Raw genomic sequence first — 18,071 nt, forward strand, 5'->3', positions numbered from 1 at the left:
AAAATGAGCAGCACAGCAAAGTGAAACAAACACACAGACAGACTGAGGGGAAAAAGGAGGGAATGAAAGATGGGACACAAAGCAATTTCAAATGTGTTGTGGTAATGAGTGTGTGTGTGTGTATGCGTGTGTGTGTGTGTGTGTGTGTGTGTGTGTGTGTGTGTGTGTGTGTGAACATGGGGAGACACGTTGAAAGGGCACGTTGTTGCTTCAAACAGATCTCACAGCCCTTTGTCCCAGTGAATCAAACAGTATCCTCTTTAAAACTAAACCTAAAGGATGAGAAGAACCTGCACGATGATAAACAGGAAGTAGTCATACAGTACAGAAGCAAGGGATCAGAGAGTGGGTCGTATGTGCCACTTTATAAATAAATAATAATGAATAATGAATAATGAATTTATAACTAGTCTGTTAATATTTGTGTATCTACCAATTTATATTACAACTGGTTACCTAAAATTAAAGCACCAGCAAAGGGTGATTCATTCAAACTTTTCTGTCATGTACTGAACACTTTTTGTTTACAGGGAGAGATGCCACTGTCCCCAGGTCTGGTTAAATCTTTCTCAGTCTGAGTTGGTCTGACTGAGAGAGAGAACGCAGAGAGAGAAAGATGGATAAGTCTTTCTTTCAATGGGAAAGGGTGGAATGGATGGAGAGAGGAATGTAGGGATAGTGCAAATCTCAAGATACTGATTGTTTTTTGCTTTTTTGTCTGTGTGTTCTGCTTTAGAAGTAGGGGGCTCCTCTAGTGGAGGCAAATTGATTATAGAGGAGGAGCAGGAGGAGGAGAATGATGAGGAGGGGGTGATGGGGTATGTAGATTACTTTGCACCCTTGAGCCACCTGATGTGAACAGGGCATGATAGATTTCCATTTGCTCAGCTCTAAAAGTGTGTGTGTGTGGTTTCCATGTCTATATGTACATGTCAAGCTGTGGCCCGTGAACAAGCAGCAGAGCTCACAGTCACATGAGAGGACAGGTCGGTAATCAAACACACACTGACACTGACATATAGGGACAACACAGCAGAAAAGGAGACGACTAGCAGTAGAAAACAAAGTAAAACACACAGATACCAGCAGAAGAAAACCACGTAGACGTGAAACACACCTCACGTTCACACACACACACACACACACGCTTCCATACCCACAGCTCTTTCATTCTGCAAGCGCAAGTCGTCATTAAAGGCAGATTTACTACAAATTGGACCAAATTCCAACTGTCACTTTCAATGATGGCTGCTACATGCAGAGAGGCAGAGAGAACCAGAGACAGTGTGTGTGTGTGTGTGTGTGTGTGTGTGTGTGTGTGTGTGTGTGTGTGTGTGTGTGTGTGTGTGTGTGTGTGTGTGTGTGGTTAACACACAGATGGTTCTTTCTGCCCTTTCTCATTAATTCAAACATGCACAAACATATGATGTCACAGTGAAACATTGTGTGTTTGCGCGTGTGCAAAGGAACAGTTCTTTAAAAATATCTTAAAACTGTATCAGTGGAATTCTTCTACTGTCCCAGCTTCTCCTAAAGCATCCTCTTTTTAATTTTTTTCCTTGTGTGTGTGCGCGTTTAATTGTGAGTAGCTAAATCAGCCAGGCATGACGTTAACCCCCATCCCATCTCACTCAGGGATGACGGTATTTCCTTAAATAACCGTGTGTGAGTGTGTGTGGGGTTTTAAGCTTCCCCAGGCTTATACAGTCTCTTAGACCCACAGAGGGAATGGCAGGCTACCTATTAATTATTGAAAGAAGCACACCTCACCATATCACACAATGATGTACGGCTGACCCTCACAGCTTTTTCTGCTCTATTCTGTTTTTTCCATTTGACAGTTATGATTTATTGTTGACCTTGCAGAGGTAGAGGACACAGCACTCAAGCAAAACAAAAAAAAAAAGTTCCAATGTGCAGTAAACCTGAGTTCTTTCACTAAAAGATGGTTTGCACGGGTTTTGTTTGCATTTATTTAGAACTTGCAGCTCAGCACAGTGGAGCAAAAAAAAGGACAAATGCAAAGTGTCATGACTCTTTCAGTCCTCTCAGTTCCTCACTAACACGAATTGTGTGTCAGACCATCACCAACAGGTGTGTGAAATGGGATCCTTCAAACAGGGCATCCCCAGATCCCTGATCTAAAAATCTCATTCAGCTCCTTACAGAGGCCTAATTTGCACAATCACAAAGAGCAAAAAGTAAAGACAAAAACAAACCCCTTCCAAAAAACAAACAAAAAAAAGAAATCCTCAAAATGAACTTATTTTATTTCCCAGAGCTTTCAGTAACATCTCATTGCCTTCATCAGTAGACAGAAACAGAGTGAATGGTTTTGTTGTGACCTAAATAGGAGCATTTGTGTAACAATTAAACTGACTGAGACAATGTGTCCCTCGTTAGACTTGTTTGTCTTCAAAGGTAGCTTCATTATTTTTTAACTTCTCATTTCATTTTCTTTTCCCCCTTTCCGCATTTTCATGATTCTTTTCTGAAGTTTTAGGTAAAAAATCACTTGCTGTAAACCTTAAGAACCTTTCTCCACTGAACAATCTGTCTGTCTGGCTTGCTGTTACTATATACACCTCTTCCTCCTCACAAAGCCAGGAAGCATTACACATGTTGACTCAATCATTTTGAGGACAATGGGTTTATCCCAGGTCACTGCTTTGGTCTCCACAGACAAAGTGAAAAAAAAATTACAAAATGATCAGGTTTGGACAACATGAACGAAAAAGTTTTGGAGAGTTAACTAGAATGATGCGGAGATGGGTATATGGACACAGCCTGCAGGACAAGTACTGAGGTGTAAACGGGGGGAAATGAAATGCGATTTCCATGTCGGGTGACGCTATCTATTGCCCTGTTCCTCCAGGTTAATGGGGACTATCATAAAAATGGCCGCTTAGGTGGACACCAGGTCACGCACACCCGCACAAGTATGTACACAAACACACACACATACACACTGCCAGACATGCGGTCTAGGTGAAATATGGATCCTAATGGTTGTGTCCTATCGTTAAAAGGGCTTAGAGTTGATTTATCCATCGTAAAACTGCTCGTGCAACTGCCAGGAGGAGAAGAAGGGGGTGATAGTGAACTTGAGGTCACAGGTTTGAATCCTATTCCCTGTAGGAAACACTTAGCATTACGTCGACAGCATGCCTCTGTCTTTTATGCACTTTTATGGCACCAAAATCTCAGCTTAAAAAGAATATGGGTCAGTGAACCTGGCATAAAAGCTCAATCAAAGCTCAGCCTTCACCCTGTGGGTGAGTCCTAAAAGTCTTGTTTGCCTTTTCAAGTATTTAGGAAACGCTTTCTAACACACTGTATTTAAAATCTTCTCTTAACTTTTAACAAATAAACACCTTAATTTCCCTAAATGTATTCCTTTCAGACTTGAGAGTGGTTAAAAAGACAGAAATACTAAATCAAATTTAGTATAAATTGGTACCTGAGACATATGGTGGCTAGCCTATCAATCTCTGTCTCCATGTGTTCCTGGAGCTCTCCGGGCCTGAGCAGCACCTGGCAGATGGGACAGACTGGAGCCTGGCTGTCATAAAGAGACATCTTCTTTTTACCTGGAGATGAAATAAGAAGCAAGACAAGAAGGGACAGGGTTCAGCTTCAAGGGCACACAAGGAAACTTTCATATTCTTTGGGTATTCTTTCAAGCTGTGTGGCTTAAACTGTACACACAAACACACACAAACACACACACTAAAAGTAGTGGAGTGTCGTACAGTCTCTGATGTGTAGCATTCCTCTGAAGTCAAAGTAGATTTAAAGTGTCAGCCATGGATGAGATAATGCTGTATAGAGTCTGTAAGCACTACTTCACTTCATTGTTCTTGATCAGCAGTGCACAAGGTGGGGCCCACCTGCATGTGTGCATCTGTTTTAATGTGTGTGTGTGTGTGTGTGTGTGTGGTAACTGTAGACTGTGAGTGGGCATTTTGCAAAATAACCTTTGTTGCTTCTCAAAGTTTCCCTTTGAGTCTGAGTTGGCTAAAAATATCCTCTATTGAAAGTCTCTCAGAGCTTAATGTTGGAGGACACTTCCTAAACTTCCTGTATTCAGCCAATCAAATGGATTTTTTTAAGCCCGGGAACAATCAGCCAGGATATCCTGTTTAGACTGCTTGTCACCACGGCAACGAGAGGACCAGGTGGGGCGGGGCTCCCTGTTTGTCTTTTTTTTTTGCTATTCCTCTCTTTTTGCTCACGCGCATACACACACACGTGCGCACACACACACACACACACATGCAGCCCTCTGGGGGCACGTATCCTTGCTCATGTTTTGGTCTGTCAGAACAGTTTCCTGAAAGAGGACACATCAAGAGATAACTAGGGACACACACACACTGACTCTTCCCTCTCTCTCTTTCTCGGAGCGTGTGTGTGCATACCAGCCTCCTCTTCTCCTGCAATGCTACTTAACACAGCCCACAGCACTGGAGACGTTAAGTGACTTTGAAAAATGGGTAATCGATTACTCTGTCTCCCCTTACCTCCCATACCTATTTTTTTCCTCCCCCCACCCATACTTCCAAACCATCCCTCTCTTGCTTCTTCTCTCCAGCCTCATCCATTTCTAATTTTCTGCTTTCTACCATCCATTTATTTGTTTCATTTCTTTCTCCTTCTCTTTCATCCATCTCCAATCTCCTCTTTCATTATATCTTTGTTCATCTCTCTTTTAGTCTGGTGCCCCATCCCTCTCTCTCCCTTTCCTCATCTCTGTTTAGCCACGTTGCTCATCTCCTTTTGCTGCCTTCTTCTGTCCTCCAACTCACTCCCTTCAGATACATTCCCCTTTCTCTTCTCGTTTCACCATCTCACCCCCCCCCCCTCCTGTCTTTCTCCCCTTTATTGCTTTGACAAGATAATTTGAGTCATGCTGAAGCCGTCACCATCTGCCACAGCAAACAAAGAAAGATCCAATCCATGTCAGCAGCTGATGGGGCTCTTTCTATTCCACAGGTAAACACACACCTGCAGGATGTGGACACACACACACAAACAAATGTCTAGGCTTGGTCAGAAAATGTACTTTTTTTCAGTAAATCCTTTATTTTTCTGTATTTCAATGTGTGTAATTTTCTTTGGAATGTAAAAAGTTTGGTGTGTGTGGATGTGACTTTTATTTATTTCTATTATTAAGATTAATGTAAATATTTGACAAAATAATGCGTATATTCAAGAACAGGAAATGCTAACGTGGATGACTTCTGTATTGTGTGAACTTATTTGAATGTTAAAACCAACCCATTAACCACAAATACAAATTATACTATTGATATATATATTATTGAATATAACATAACTTTAATACCCACTACAGAAGGAAACAAGCACCACAGGGACAACAAAGTACAACAACATATATAATAAAAAAAACACATTTATGATTTCAAATTAAAAGGAAGTTGTACAGTTGTACTTGTCATCTTTCTTCTTCATTTAGTCTTTCCTGAATTCTCTCTTTTCTTTTTCAAATCCAATTTACCGCCACATGTTTGCTGCCACCTTCTCTTATCATGTCTTCAAATTCTCACCCCTCGTATTTCTGTCGCTCGCCCTCTCTTCCCTTTTCTCCTTCCATTTCTCCCTCTCTTTGTCAAACGCTCCCTCCGGGAAGTGAGTGATGGGGAGAGGTGAACGAACAGATAAATCCCAGGGAGGAGGAGGAAGAGAAGAAGAAGAGGAGAGTAGGGGTGTGTGGGAGGGGGGTTGTTGATGCAGTGTGATGTCGCACACCAGGCTTGTCAGCGCCTTAAAGATGATTAATGTTGGGGCAACACACACGCACACATTCGCCTGTACACACTCGTCCCACATGTCCTGCTTTGGACCCCACAGCCTGCGGCGTGACAAGGGTGCATTTAATCTCGGGGAGCAGAGGGAAGGCACCCGAGTCAGAGGAGGTGGGGGCAGAGGATGGAGGTGAGGAGAGGAGAGCACTGGACAATAACAAGGAAATAGGCCTGACAGGACTTTTTAGTGTTCAGATTCTTCAATGAAACATCGGCCGGCGGAGCAAGCGAGGGAGGAATGGATGCAAGGGTGGAAGAGAGAAGAGAGGAGGTGTACATCTCTCTGACAGCCATGATGGAGTGTAGACCTGATCCCCTCTAATGTGCCAAGATGGATTGTCTCATCTCTTTTTCTCTGGTTTCCTTTCCCTTCTCTCTCCCCTCCTTCTTTTGTCTTTTCACCCCACTCAGTTTCTCACTCCTTCTCCTCACCTGATCCCTATTTCACTCCTCCAATATCGCTCTCTCTTCTTTCACCAGCTTACCTCCTTTGCATTTCTGTCACCTGATCCACCTAATAGTGCTCACTGGCTTCTGTTCACGTCACCAAACAATGTGTCATCCAGCTGGCAGGAATCATATCCAGTGACTTATTGTATCTCCTGTCTGATTTATTTACTGGCTGCTAGAGCACTGACACTTATGGTACTGTATACTATAGCTGCTCTAATTGAATCCAGAGTATTAGTAATTACTAATTTGACTGTACGAATTTGTCAAGGAAACTAACTTTCATACAGTGGCCTCTAGGTGCATTTCACAACATTTCCGACTACAGAACCAGAAGTTATAACATTGATTGGACAGAACCAAAGTCAACCAAGACCTGTCTGTCTCACCAAGCAAGGTTCTTCCGAGCTGTTGTTTTTCCTAAAATGTGGTTGTGTTTTGTGAAATTTTATTTAGTTTTTTTTAGGCCACGTAGAGGAGAGGTTTAACATACGATTTGAAACTCCAACAACTGGACCTAATGGGAGGGGAACTGCTACACACTGTTCACATCAATCACAGACATAAAAACAAATGAAAATGAATTGTATTTATTATATCATCAGGTGGAGAGCTAGGGGGCGGCTGTAGCTCAGTTGGTAAGGCAGTCATCCACAGACCACAGGGTCAGTGCTTCCCCAGTCCCAGCTATATGTCGAAGTGTCTCTGGGCAAGGCACTAAACCCCTAAGAGCCCATTGCCACCGTCCAAGCCCGGTAGAAATTGGGGAGGGTTTCGTCAGTAAGGGCATCTGGTGTCAGAAATCAACATGTGAACAATGATCCGCTGTGGCGACCGTGAACTCACGGGATAAGCCGAAAGGACAAACAAACAAACAAAAAAAAAAAATCAGGTGGAGATCTTTAACATCCACAACGGTAATTAAGAGTTCTCAATAAATTAACCATCTTAAAAAATTATGCAAAAAGTAAAAAAAAAACACCACACACAATCCACATTTAACACGAAACCTTCATTAGGGCGTTGTTTATAGTCCCGGACATTTTAATAATGACATTCAAAACTAGAAAGACAATTAAAGTATAGACACCAGATGGTGAGGAGGAGAGAGTTAGATTACATGGAAGAGTGGAAAGCAAAGAGGAGGAATCTGCCTTTCATTTTTCATCCCTTCTTTTCTTGCTATTGCTTCACTTTCAACCTTGGTTTCATCCTTCCTATCCTCTCTGCAACTTTTCGTTCTACTTTCTCTCCTCCTTCCTCCTTTCCTTTGCTTTCTCAAATCATTTGGTTATTATTCTTTTATGTCCCTTTTAATTCACTCACGCATGTTTTTCTGGTCTTTGCTACACAATTTGTCAAGCACTATTCAATTGAATCGCTTTAAACACTTGAAGCACCATCATTCATGCTCCTTCTTTTGAATTGTGTGTATACATACACATGCACCTTGTATCTCTGTCTCTGTCTCTCTGTCTTCCTCACTATCTCTCATTGTCTCTCTACCTTCTCCCTGTGTTGCTTTGGTCCAGATGAAGTGGGAATCAATAGATGTTAGATAGCACCAGGCTTCCAGTCACCCACTACAATGAGCTGAGGTAAAAGGCCACCTCCAGAGAGGACAGGGATTGTCAGCTCAATACTCGCCCTCAATGGGACCAGAGATAAAAAACCATTTGGGGTGTCCTCATGGCTCAGTGGGCTAAGAGGCAAAGCATGTACTCACAAACACTGTAGGTTTAAATCCCATTTGATGACCTGTATGGTATGTCCTCTATTCACTTTCATGATTCCTGTCTTTTGGGAAATAGGAGATTTGTGTTACTAAAAACTAAAATGACAAAATTTTTGCTGGCTACAGTTTGAAACAGTACGTAGTTTCATGTTAAAGTAGCAACTTTGCTATGAATTTGTCCCTCTTTAAAAAAAAACACAGGCTGTTCCGCTGAAAGAAATGCATAACTTACTTCGAACTCAAGTATTTTCTATCTTTTAAAATGTATTGCACGGGATTGAAAGAACTTGTAAATTATACGCACAATCAGCTAATGAGCACTGAGCATGTAAAACTGGATTTAAGCACAACAAAAAGATTTATGAATTGGCACATGTACAGTACACACATACACACACACATGCACACACACACATAAACAGACACACTCACTGCAAAATGCACTTGCAAAACACCAGGACATTTCCCAAATGGAATTACAAAGTGTCTACATGTAGAAGCTGTTTTTTTGTCCTTGAACAACTGTCTACTCCTTGTGTGTGTGTGCATGTGTGCGTGCGTGCGGCTACAAACACACACACACACCAACACACACATACACACACTTCCATTTCCTCCACGTTGTTGTTCCCTTTAAATGAGTTTTCTGACATGCATCAAGTGTTTATGCCCACCACCCCTCTTTTTTCGTCTTCTCCTCCTCCCATTTCCCCCCCTCCCTTCTACCCCTCGCCCGGCCGGTTAGCTATAACACCCGCCAACATCGGTAAACAAGGAAATCTCTCAGCCGCGGCCTGGCGTGTAACCGCATTACCGCGCCCGATAACCTCTTCAAATAATGTGCGATAAGGGGAATTTGATTTGATTCACAGAAAGGGAAAGAGGACCGCTTCTGCTCCCCCCTTCCACCCTCTCTCCCTCCCTCCAATCTTCTCCTTTTTATTTCTCCCATTCTTGCTTTCCGTTTTTCCCTTCACCCCAGCATCTTCCACTCTTCTTCTCTTCACTTTGCCAGGCCCAGGCCTCCTCCTCCTCCTGTCTCATCACCCACTCTTCCACAGCCCCACCTCTCCAGAATGACACCGTCTCGCATCCACAATCAAATAAATACCACCGAGGTGTCAGCCTTCATTTTGACTCTCCCCTCTTTTCTCCCCGATCAACGCAAGGTGAGGTGAGAGGCCCCCGTAAAGTCGTCATCTCCATAATGGCAAATATGAGCCCTAAAGCCCAAAACCAGAGGCCGTATTAACACAAATGGGACTGGCAAGGTGGGTGTGCATCTCAAAATGAGGTGATATAGGTTTTTCTTAAGTGAGCTGTGATTTAAGCAGGCTAGACACTAGGCTGATCACCAGCTGTGTGGGTGTGTGTGCGCGTGCGCGCGCGCGCGTTTCTGTGTGTGTGTGTGTGTATGTGTGTGTGAAAACCAGTTGAGGCTGTGTGGCTCGTTCAGATCACATTTGATGAAATGGAACGGAGGTCAACTTCAGTTTGCCACCAAGGCTGTGTTGCTCTACTCTTGTGCATGCGTGTGTTTCCTGTGTCTGTCAGACTGTGTGTGTTTGTGTGTGTGTGCATGTGTAGCGCATTCCCACTCCCTGACAGCGATGCATGGCGCTTTTAAATAGCACTCCTCCACGCCCTGCTCAGAACTCATCACCCGGCTTTTTCACTATCCCTCCCTCCTTCTTCTCGCTCCCTGGGGTTGTCACTTTTAGAAAAGCAAATGAAATGTCGGCACGGTAGAGAGGAGGGATGAAGAGATGGACAGATAGAGGGATGGAAAGGGGCAAGGTATGTGTGTGTGTGTGTGTATATGTGTGCATGTGTGTGTGTGAATGTATGCATGTTGTATTGCATGGAAGAGTGAAATGCAAATTGGAAGGTGCATTTATTTTACATACTGTAGACAGAATGTTTCAGACTCATGGGAACATGGTGACAGTTGCTAGATGGGGGACATTCATTCATTCCAGTCACAGGGAAAAGATTTGGGAATTAAAAATAGAAGAATACTGTACGAAATTTGAAAAAGAAAAGAAATCATCATAAATCACCAGCTGACTGGCTTTGAACATACACTGATAAATGGTCATCTGATGATGCCTGTGTGTGTGACTGTGTGTGTGTGTTTCAGCATGTGTAATGTGGCTTTTACTCTTGGGACTCTGCTGCATGCGTGTGTGTCTGTCTGAAAGACCGTGGTGTGATGCTAGTGAGGTTATCTCCAACTAAGGACAGCTGTTTATTCAATCAATCACTTTGTCAGAGTGTGTATGTGTGTGTGTGTGTGAGAGACAGACAGAGAGCGAAAGTGGCAAGGGAGAAAGAAGTAAATAAATGGAGCATTAACCAAGCAGTGACCCACAGAGCAGAGATGCAAGCAATGGCTACACAGGCCAAATCTCCATTCACGCACAAAATTCTCGGCTCAAATCTTTGCTAATATTCTGCAGGGAAAATACCAAATTTATTCTAAATACACAGTAGTACAACTTGCTTTGAGTTCGGAAAAGTCCAATTTAAACCTCTGTTACATAATATATTGCAGTAATTCACAAATAATTCAAATTATAATTTATAAAATTATAAAAAGAATTTGAAAAGTTGCACATTAACATTTTGTTTAAAGCAGACAAATTAAAATACTACGAATATACCTTTTATTTTTTATTTAATAATAAAAATACAGACACAGAGGAAAAAAATAGTTGCTTTCATTGCCTTTCTTGTCTTTCTGCTGACTGACTTTCTTCAGTTTCACCTTTTTCAGCTGTTCACAGGAGGAGGAGGATGAAGAAGAGGAAGAAGAGAAGGGATGCTTAAGGGATAGATGTGGGCGTGAGGCCTGTCGGCACTTGTTCCCATCCCAGAGGGCCTCATCGTGACGGGTTCACGCCATGTCAGCGGGCAAACAGGGGCATCAGCAAGTTTGAAATAGGCATCCTGACTCATCTCAAATTACAACACACACACACAGACACACACATGCTTTTTGTTTGCATGTGCGTGCGCTAAATACCAGTGAACAGGATTTCATCATCACACATACGGTGTATACATGATTTTGCATGTTAATATTATTTAAAAATTAAATAGTCAGGATTATTTTTGCTTATGTAAAGCTCTCTCAGCTACTCTCCCTTTTTCCTTTCATCTCTCTTTCTCATTTCCCTCTGATTCCATTTCCCCTATCACTGTCTCTCTCTCTCTCCCACCCTCCCTCTCATTATTCCTCTGCTTCCTGCTTTCATATGGTCTAGCGGCTGAATTAATTACCAAAGCCAATTAACGCTAGATTGGCTGATGTTTTAACTAATTAGCTTTAATGAGGGTGCCGTGGCTGCCTGCACCGTGTTAATTGAATCCTAACAGCGGAGGAGGGATGTGAATGAGAGGGATGGATGGATGGATCTAGATGAGCACACGTGAATACACACAAGTTACTGATAATATTTAGAGCATGTCGCAGTAACACCCCCATGTTGTTGCTAATGGTTTATCATTCGTATGGTTGGCCTTTCTTGTATGACTTTTCTTGTATGTGTGTCTCAAACACACACACACTGGAAAATAAAAAATAAATAAAAGCAAAACGTGATTATGTTATGTCACTATGTGCACTTTTTCTTCTAATCTAATTAGCTTTTCTTAACTGAGCTCATGTGCTCACTATGTATCTCCCGGTTATACCTAGCTGTATTTGTTATTGCAAAACGTGCCTGGCAAAGAGGAGCAGCAGATTAAAATCTTAGATCAATGTCACGTTGTCCTCTCAGTGCCGGATTACCTGCTCCGTACCTAAACTTAATTTTCACCTGCCTTATGAGAGCAGGATCATCAGAGATGTATGGAGAAATCTGAAAACTCCTATGGATAATTCTAAATTCCACATTATGTCATTTAGTAAATGTGAATGTTTTCGCCCTCAAGCTGTGGGGCGGGGCTCAGATTTCTGCATTTATTGATATTGCTGCTGACAGGCTGCTCCAGAAACACTTCAGCTTGTGGCTTTGTTCTTCAGCCATAAACAAATAAAACAGTTTTAAATGGACAGGGTTTGAATTTACTTTACTGCAGTAAATCACACAGTCATTACGTTGCCCGTTTCCTCTTTCACTCTGCGACTTCTCCCATCTTCCCGATCTAAAGACACGAACAAGCGTCAGACTGTCTGAGGTGGCTATAAAAATCTGCATGGCCGTGTAAAAGGCTTAATGATTTTAAAGTTACAAGAGAAAAGAGCCTGCAGTTTGTCTCATCCATCAAGTCTAGCACCAGTGCCTTCGCCAAATGGCCCTGCCACCTAACCTGGTTCTTAGCAATGCAGGGCCAAACACACACACACTCTCCCATCTTTTTTACACATTTTATCCTTGTCCCACTTAGACTTGATTAGGTCTTTCCTTACTCTTTGTATCCCTTTCACCTTCTTTGTATCACCTTGTATTTTTCATCGGTTTTCCTCTTTTCTAAGCAGCTGGAAACTATAATGTGGAGCAATGTGATGTGAGTTTCTGGGAAGATTATTTTTGCACCTGAAACCTTTTTCAGCAAAGTCTACTATATTAGAACACACCATTTATTTCTCTCAATCACATATATTCCTTTTAACACATTGTGTGGAATATTTCAGGAAATCAACAAGCTCTTTACAACCCTTGTGTGAGACTGTGTTAGATCATCCTAAATCCCCCTGTAGACCACAGTAGCCGCTTTGACCTGTTATTGGTCTAATCAATAACTCCACAACTCTTTCTGTTTTTCTTGCACAACCTGGTCACAGAGAGACGTACTGTATGAGAGTCTGCATCAGGGCTGCATATTTCTGTCCGAATCCCACTCCAGCCAGACGCAGTTTGGGTGGGTTTATGTGCATAGTTTTCCTCTTGCTATCATATTTTATTGGCATGCAACGCATTTCATGCTGTAGCATACTGGTTGGTTACAATCTGCATTGACGACTTGATGACAGTTAATGGAATCTGTACATTTATTTAGTCTAAAGTTTGACCTACGTGACCAAATCCTAGTGAAACCTGAGTATAATTTCTAAATTTACATCCTGAACCCTTGGGTACTGATGGGTCCTGTCTCCAAAAGAAGACGAACTAGTCCAAAAGTTGACACGCATATGTTTGACAATGCACATAAAGAAGCTTCGATCTAACTGAACATTCAATTTATCGTTTCTATTAGTGCGATTGACGTCATTCAGACAAATAACAGCGATCCAGACATGATGACAACAAAAGCCAAATGTAAATCAGATAAACAGATGAAATTGAACAGTCATTCAAACAGCCCCATTCAACTCTGAAACCTCCTTGGCCTTTTGTACAGCAGATGCTATTGTAGGTGAGTGTGTTTCTGTATGTGTATGTGTTTGTGTGTGTGTGCGTGTTGGCTTGTCAGTGAGTTAGGAGAAGCTATTTCCTCTTCCTGAATCCCCGGCTCTAAATGATGGATTGATATCTCTCTCACTGTGGATTATATGTGCATATATATATATATATATATATATATATGTGTGTGTGTGTCTGTGTGTTTGTGTCAGTAGCCCTCTCAGCCTCTTGCTGCCTCTCCTCTCAGGCCCTTATCAGCTCTTGTCACAAACAGAGGATAGGGGATAATCCTTCATACAAGGGGAGCAGTCTGGCCTTCCATCCATCTAGCTGTCTGCTATATTACCTTCTCACCATCGAAGTGTCACCGGAATAGAAATCAAACGGACACAAGGCAAACTTCCTGTATTTTGGTAATCTCTATTGGCACGACTTAGATTGCGAGTTTCATGAGACCAGTTTGGTCAGACTGGACAAACTTTGCTGCAAATACAATGTCATTATTTGCACTGAGTATAAATATAACAGTTAAAATGTTATTTATGGGAATTTAGTGTTTTCCTTGGGTGTCAGTTCTTCGCGCCACAACAAAAACCGACCACGGGCCCCTTTAGAAAAATGATAGATAATGAAAAATCTAAAAGTTCATGGCCTACGCCTTGGGGTGCTGTGTTGTGATTTGGGTGATAACCATGTCCTCATTACAGTGACTGTTGTCTGTTGCCCGAGAAACCAGAGCGTTCCCTGACACGGAAGTTATGCAGAATACAAGAGGTTTTTGCTTGTGAAGTATTGCACAGGTCACACCTGAGGCTATTTTGTGTATGTGTATTTGTATGTGTATGAGTGTGTGTATGTGTGACAATCAGACACAGTGTGATTGTATCACACAGCTCCAACTGGACATCATTGGGATCTTTATCTCTCGGCTCCACAGATCATCTCTTCCTCCATTCATTTTCCCCTTGCTCTCCTCTTCCTTAGCAAACCTCTGTCCCGCGTTTCCCTCTCTCCTCCTGCGTGGTGATATCAAAGTGCCCAATAGAGGGGGGTGTTGCACTACACTTTGCTGTGGTTGCGCCTTTGGTATTTCTATTAAATCTCTATTGCTTTTTTATCTTTTAGTTTTTGCTACCTTAAAAGTTGAGCAAAATATATGAAAACTATTTAAATTTGTTTATAAAATCAATTTCACTTGTGTCAGGACCATGATCTTACATGACATGACAAAAACTAAATGCAGGTTGTTATTCTTAATATTTACAGCAGAAACTTGTCTTAAGAAAACTGCAATTTTAATTTGTTTCTGTGACATAAAGGAATTGAATATATGGATTTATTTGCAGCCAATTCTCACTTTATTTCTCGTTGTTGTTACCTTATATTGCATGTATCACCAATTTCAGCCATGTAAACGGACATCCCATGGGTTTCTAAGCAGCATGATAGCAGGATGCTAATTGAATAATTGCCATTACTTAAAAAACACTTATTAAGTTTATCTGAACATTTGAAAATCCCTAAACCTAAAAAAACACAGTTTGCTGTTTCTTGTTTTGTTTCCTCTTGTGTACTTGTCGCTGGCTTCAGTATGGCAACACCTTGGTGGTTCTTAACTGACTTCACACAAAAATACACTACACACACACACATACACAGACACAAACACGCACAGACACAGGGTTAAGTGAACTAGTCTGCAGCTCAGATCAATTTAAATTTAAAGAGAATGAAATGGTTTCTGATCACATATTAACCCTTCTTCTCTCTTCTCCTTTCTTTTCCATCTTTTCCTTCCCTCTCTCTTCCTCTTTCTCACTGTGTCTCTCACCCTCCTTTAATAGCCAGTGCTGCTGATGAAAACAATGTTTCATACAACTTGAGTATAGGTTTTAGTGACAGGGAGAGAAGAGATGTGTTGTTTAGAGTTTGAGCTTTAAAATGGTGTGAGGAGTGAGGTTGAGATCAGTTGAGGCTGGATGAAGAGATGGATGGAAGGATGGGTATTGGGGAGGCAGTAATAGCATAGAGACGACAGGGGCTATGGACACTCTCTCTCTGGACACGCACACATATATACAAACGTTCACAGAAGCATGCACGCATACACCGTCTGGGGACTCAAATCTCAGAGCAATTTTCAGGCCGGATGATTGGCAGCTTGATGCGTATTCTTCCCCTACAACACCAGGCTGATAACTCCAGCTATCCCATTCCATGCTGCCATCTCCTCCCTCTCACTTCGCTCCTTCTCCCACTCTCACCATTCTCTTTTTTTTTTGTCAATGTGACTCTGTCAACCCCCCCTCCATCCCTTGACCACCTCCCCTTTTCCACTCTCCCATCCCTATTTCCATCCTTCTTTCCCCTTTCTGTCTCTCTCTCTCTCTGGGCCTGTTGCGGGGCTATTACAATGACAGTGGCGATAAGGGACATTTATCACATGTGCGGTGGGGTGAACAAGAGAAAGCCCTCAACAGGTCTAGAGGGAGGAATGCACACACACACACACACACACACACACATGTCCAACACATACACATTTAGAGAAATGTACACACACTGTATTCATGCAAATGTGAAAGAACCAGTGCACATCAACCCATACAAACAAATAAACGGAGGTTGCGCCCACACGTATGCACACACAGACACATACACACACAGGGTAAAATGGTGAATCATCCTTCTTTTCCCTATTTTGTATTTTGCTGTTGACTGAGGGCAATTCCCCATAATTCAATACAGTTGAAAAATGAAACCCCGGTAAATCGCTACAGCGATTTTACAGATCCCCGCTTATCCTTATAATTCATTATTTCCAAACTGTAACAACATTACATTTCATTTGTAATGCTCTGCCTGCCTCAGCCATTTGCCAATTGTTATATCTTATTGTTTTGCCTCTCCAAGGGGGAGAAAAGTGAGTTATTGGGGTGAAATGGTGGCGGGCTGGTTAGTGAGTCTTGCTCCTTCACTGCCTGTCTACCTGTCTGTTTTTGTGGCTGTCTATTTACTGTCCTTGCTGTCTCTGGATCTATTCTTCTCTCCATCTGTCTGTCTGTCTGACAGACTGTCTCACTAACTGGAGAGAACACACACTGGAACAAATGTAGAGGAAAACAGTGTAAGTTGTTGTTTCCATTGTGGTCAACTGATAATACACCTATTGTTCACTGCCTTATAGACACACATATACTCAACACAGACTGAGTGGCCTATTGTTTTTTTCAGTACCGTGGTGCAGTCGGAGCCACAGCTGGATCGGTGCAGGGCAGAGACTAGGACAAAGATGGGGTGGGGAGATGGAGGAGGTAAGAAATAGGCAGAGGAAGAATTGAAGAAAAAAAAAATAAAAGTGGGAATGGTCGAATGAGAGCTGGGAAGGACAGAATGAATAGATGTATATGAGGGAAATGTGCAGTGAAGTACAAGCAATGGTCTTTTACTTGTGTAACAATCCAAAACAAAATAATTAAGTCAAAGTCACATTAATCCGTAATAACAATGGAAACATCTTATTTAAATATATAAAATAAAGGCACTCCGTGAACTTAATGAATCCTGTTGGAAAATGAAAGCAGCAGAAGCCAAGAGACCCTGACCTTTAGTCCCTTTATGGACTGATCTGAACATTATATATTCAATAACCTATAGTGAAAAGAGCCAAATATAATTATTTCATTATAAAGGGTTCTTTCAGACTTGAATAAAGATCTACATAAAGCTGACAGGGACTTTCAATCTACTTCCTGTTGCATGATTAAAGAGATTGTGTGATAAATATGAGTCCATAAATATAAACGAATAACTATTGTGCCATATTGGATTACTCACTTTATACAGAAACTCACTTTTTTAAACTTTCAATTAAAACTATTTCAGTTTAGGAAAAAAAAAATCCCTCTGCAATTTAAAACATTACACAGCAATGCATGAAACTGTGTGTCTACACTGCGGAAAAATATCCTTTCACATCAGGTACCGCACTTGTAATATTTACAGCTTCAAAAAGAGATTCTTCAAAAAGGAAAATATCACTTAGATCAAATAGTGGAATTGCCATTAATCTGGGAGCTAAAAACATGCTTTGATGTCTCTTTTTCTTTCACACACACACACACACACACACACACACACACACAAACACACTGGCTGAGGCACCATCCCCATTTATCACAGCTGTAGCCTCTCTACAGCCCTGCCCATGTTACTGTACCCTGTCACACTGCTGGCTAAACAAACTGCTTCTTGATGTATGAGGGCCTACACCGGCCATAAACTTATTCACTTTTAACTAGCATGCTACTGGCTTGGCACGATCACACATCAGCTTCACTGTGTGCCTGTGTGTGTGAGTGTGTGTAGCATATGAAAACTGCTTGTGAGAAATTAACCCCCTGGGTAATGCTCACTCCCCTCTGTCTTTGCTCTCCCCTTCTCCTCCCTCTCCCCCTATCAATCGTGTTTCCTCATCTCAGGCATTAGCCTTGTATCTCTTACCCATTACCGTGTGTGTGTTTGACAGTAGAGGAAATGGCTGAGTGGTGGAAGAAGGAGAAGAAAAAGAAGAATTGCAGATCTTATATGTCTTGCTGGACGACAAGTGGTTTCCTGTAAGTGAATGAATAGTGAAGGAAAAGTGTGGACATCAGTCTTAATGATTTCTCTTCTCTTCTCTTCTCAATTGAGTACACCCAGATAGGACAA

At 41.9% G+C, this 18,071-nt stretch overlaps 1 protein-coding gene across 7 annotated transcripts in view; it reads right to left on the bottom strand.

Moving 5' to 3' along the window:
* The window catches only part of rnf220a (ring finger protein 220a), a 152,742-nt gene that overhangs the window by 37,242 nt on the left and 97,429 nt on the right, over positions 1-18,071 (bottom strand). For all 7 annotated transcript variants that reach the window (XM_067473890.1, XM_067473889.1, XM_067473891.1 and 4 more), the window contains one exon: positions 3,461-3,590. In XM_067473890.1, coding sequence (XP_067329991.1) covers positions 3,461-3,590 — 130 coding nt within the window. The remainder of the gene's footprint in view (positions 1-3,460; positions 3,591-18,071) is intronic.

Source organism: Channa argus, chromosome 14 (assembly GCF_033026475.1).
Source record: "Channa argus isolate prfri chromosome 14, Channa argus male v1.0, whole genome shotgun sequence".
Classification (NCBI taxonomy): domain Eukaryota; kingdom Metazoa; phylum Chordata; class Actinopteri; order Anabantiformes; family Channidae; genus Channa; species Channa argus.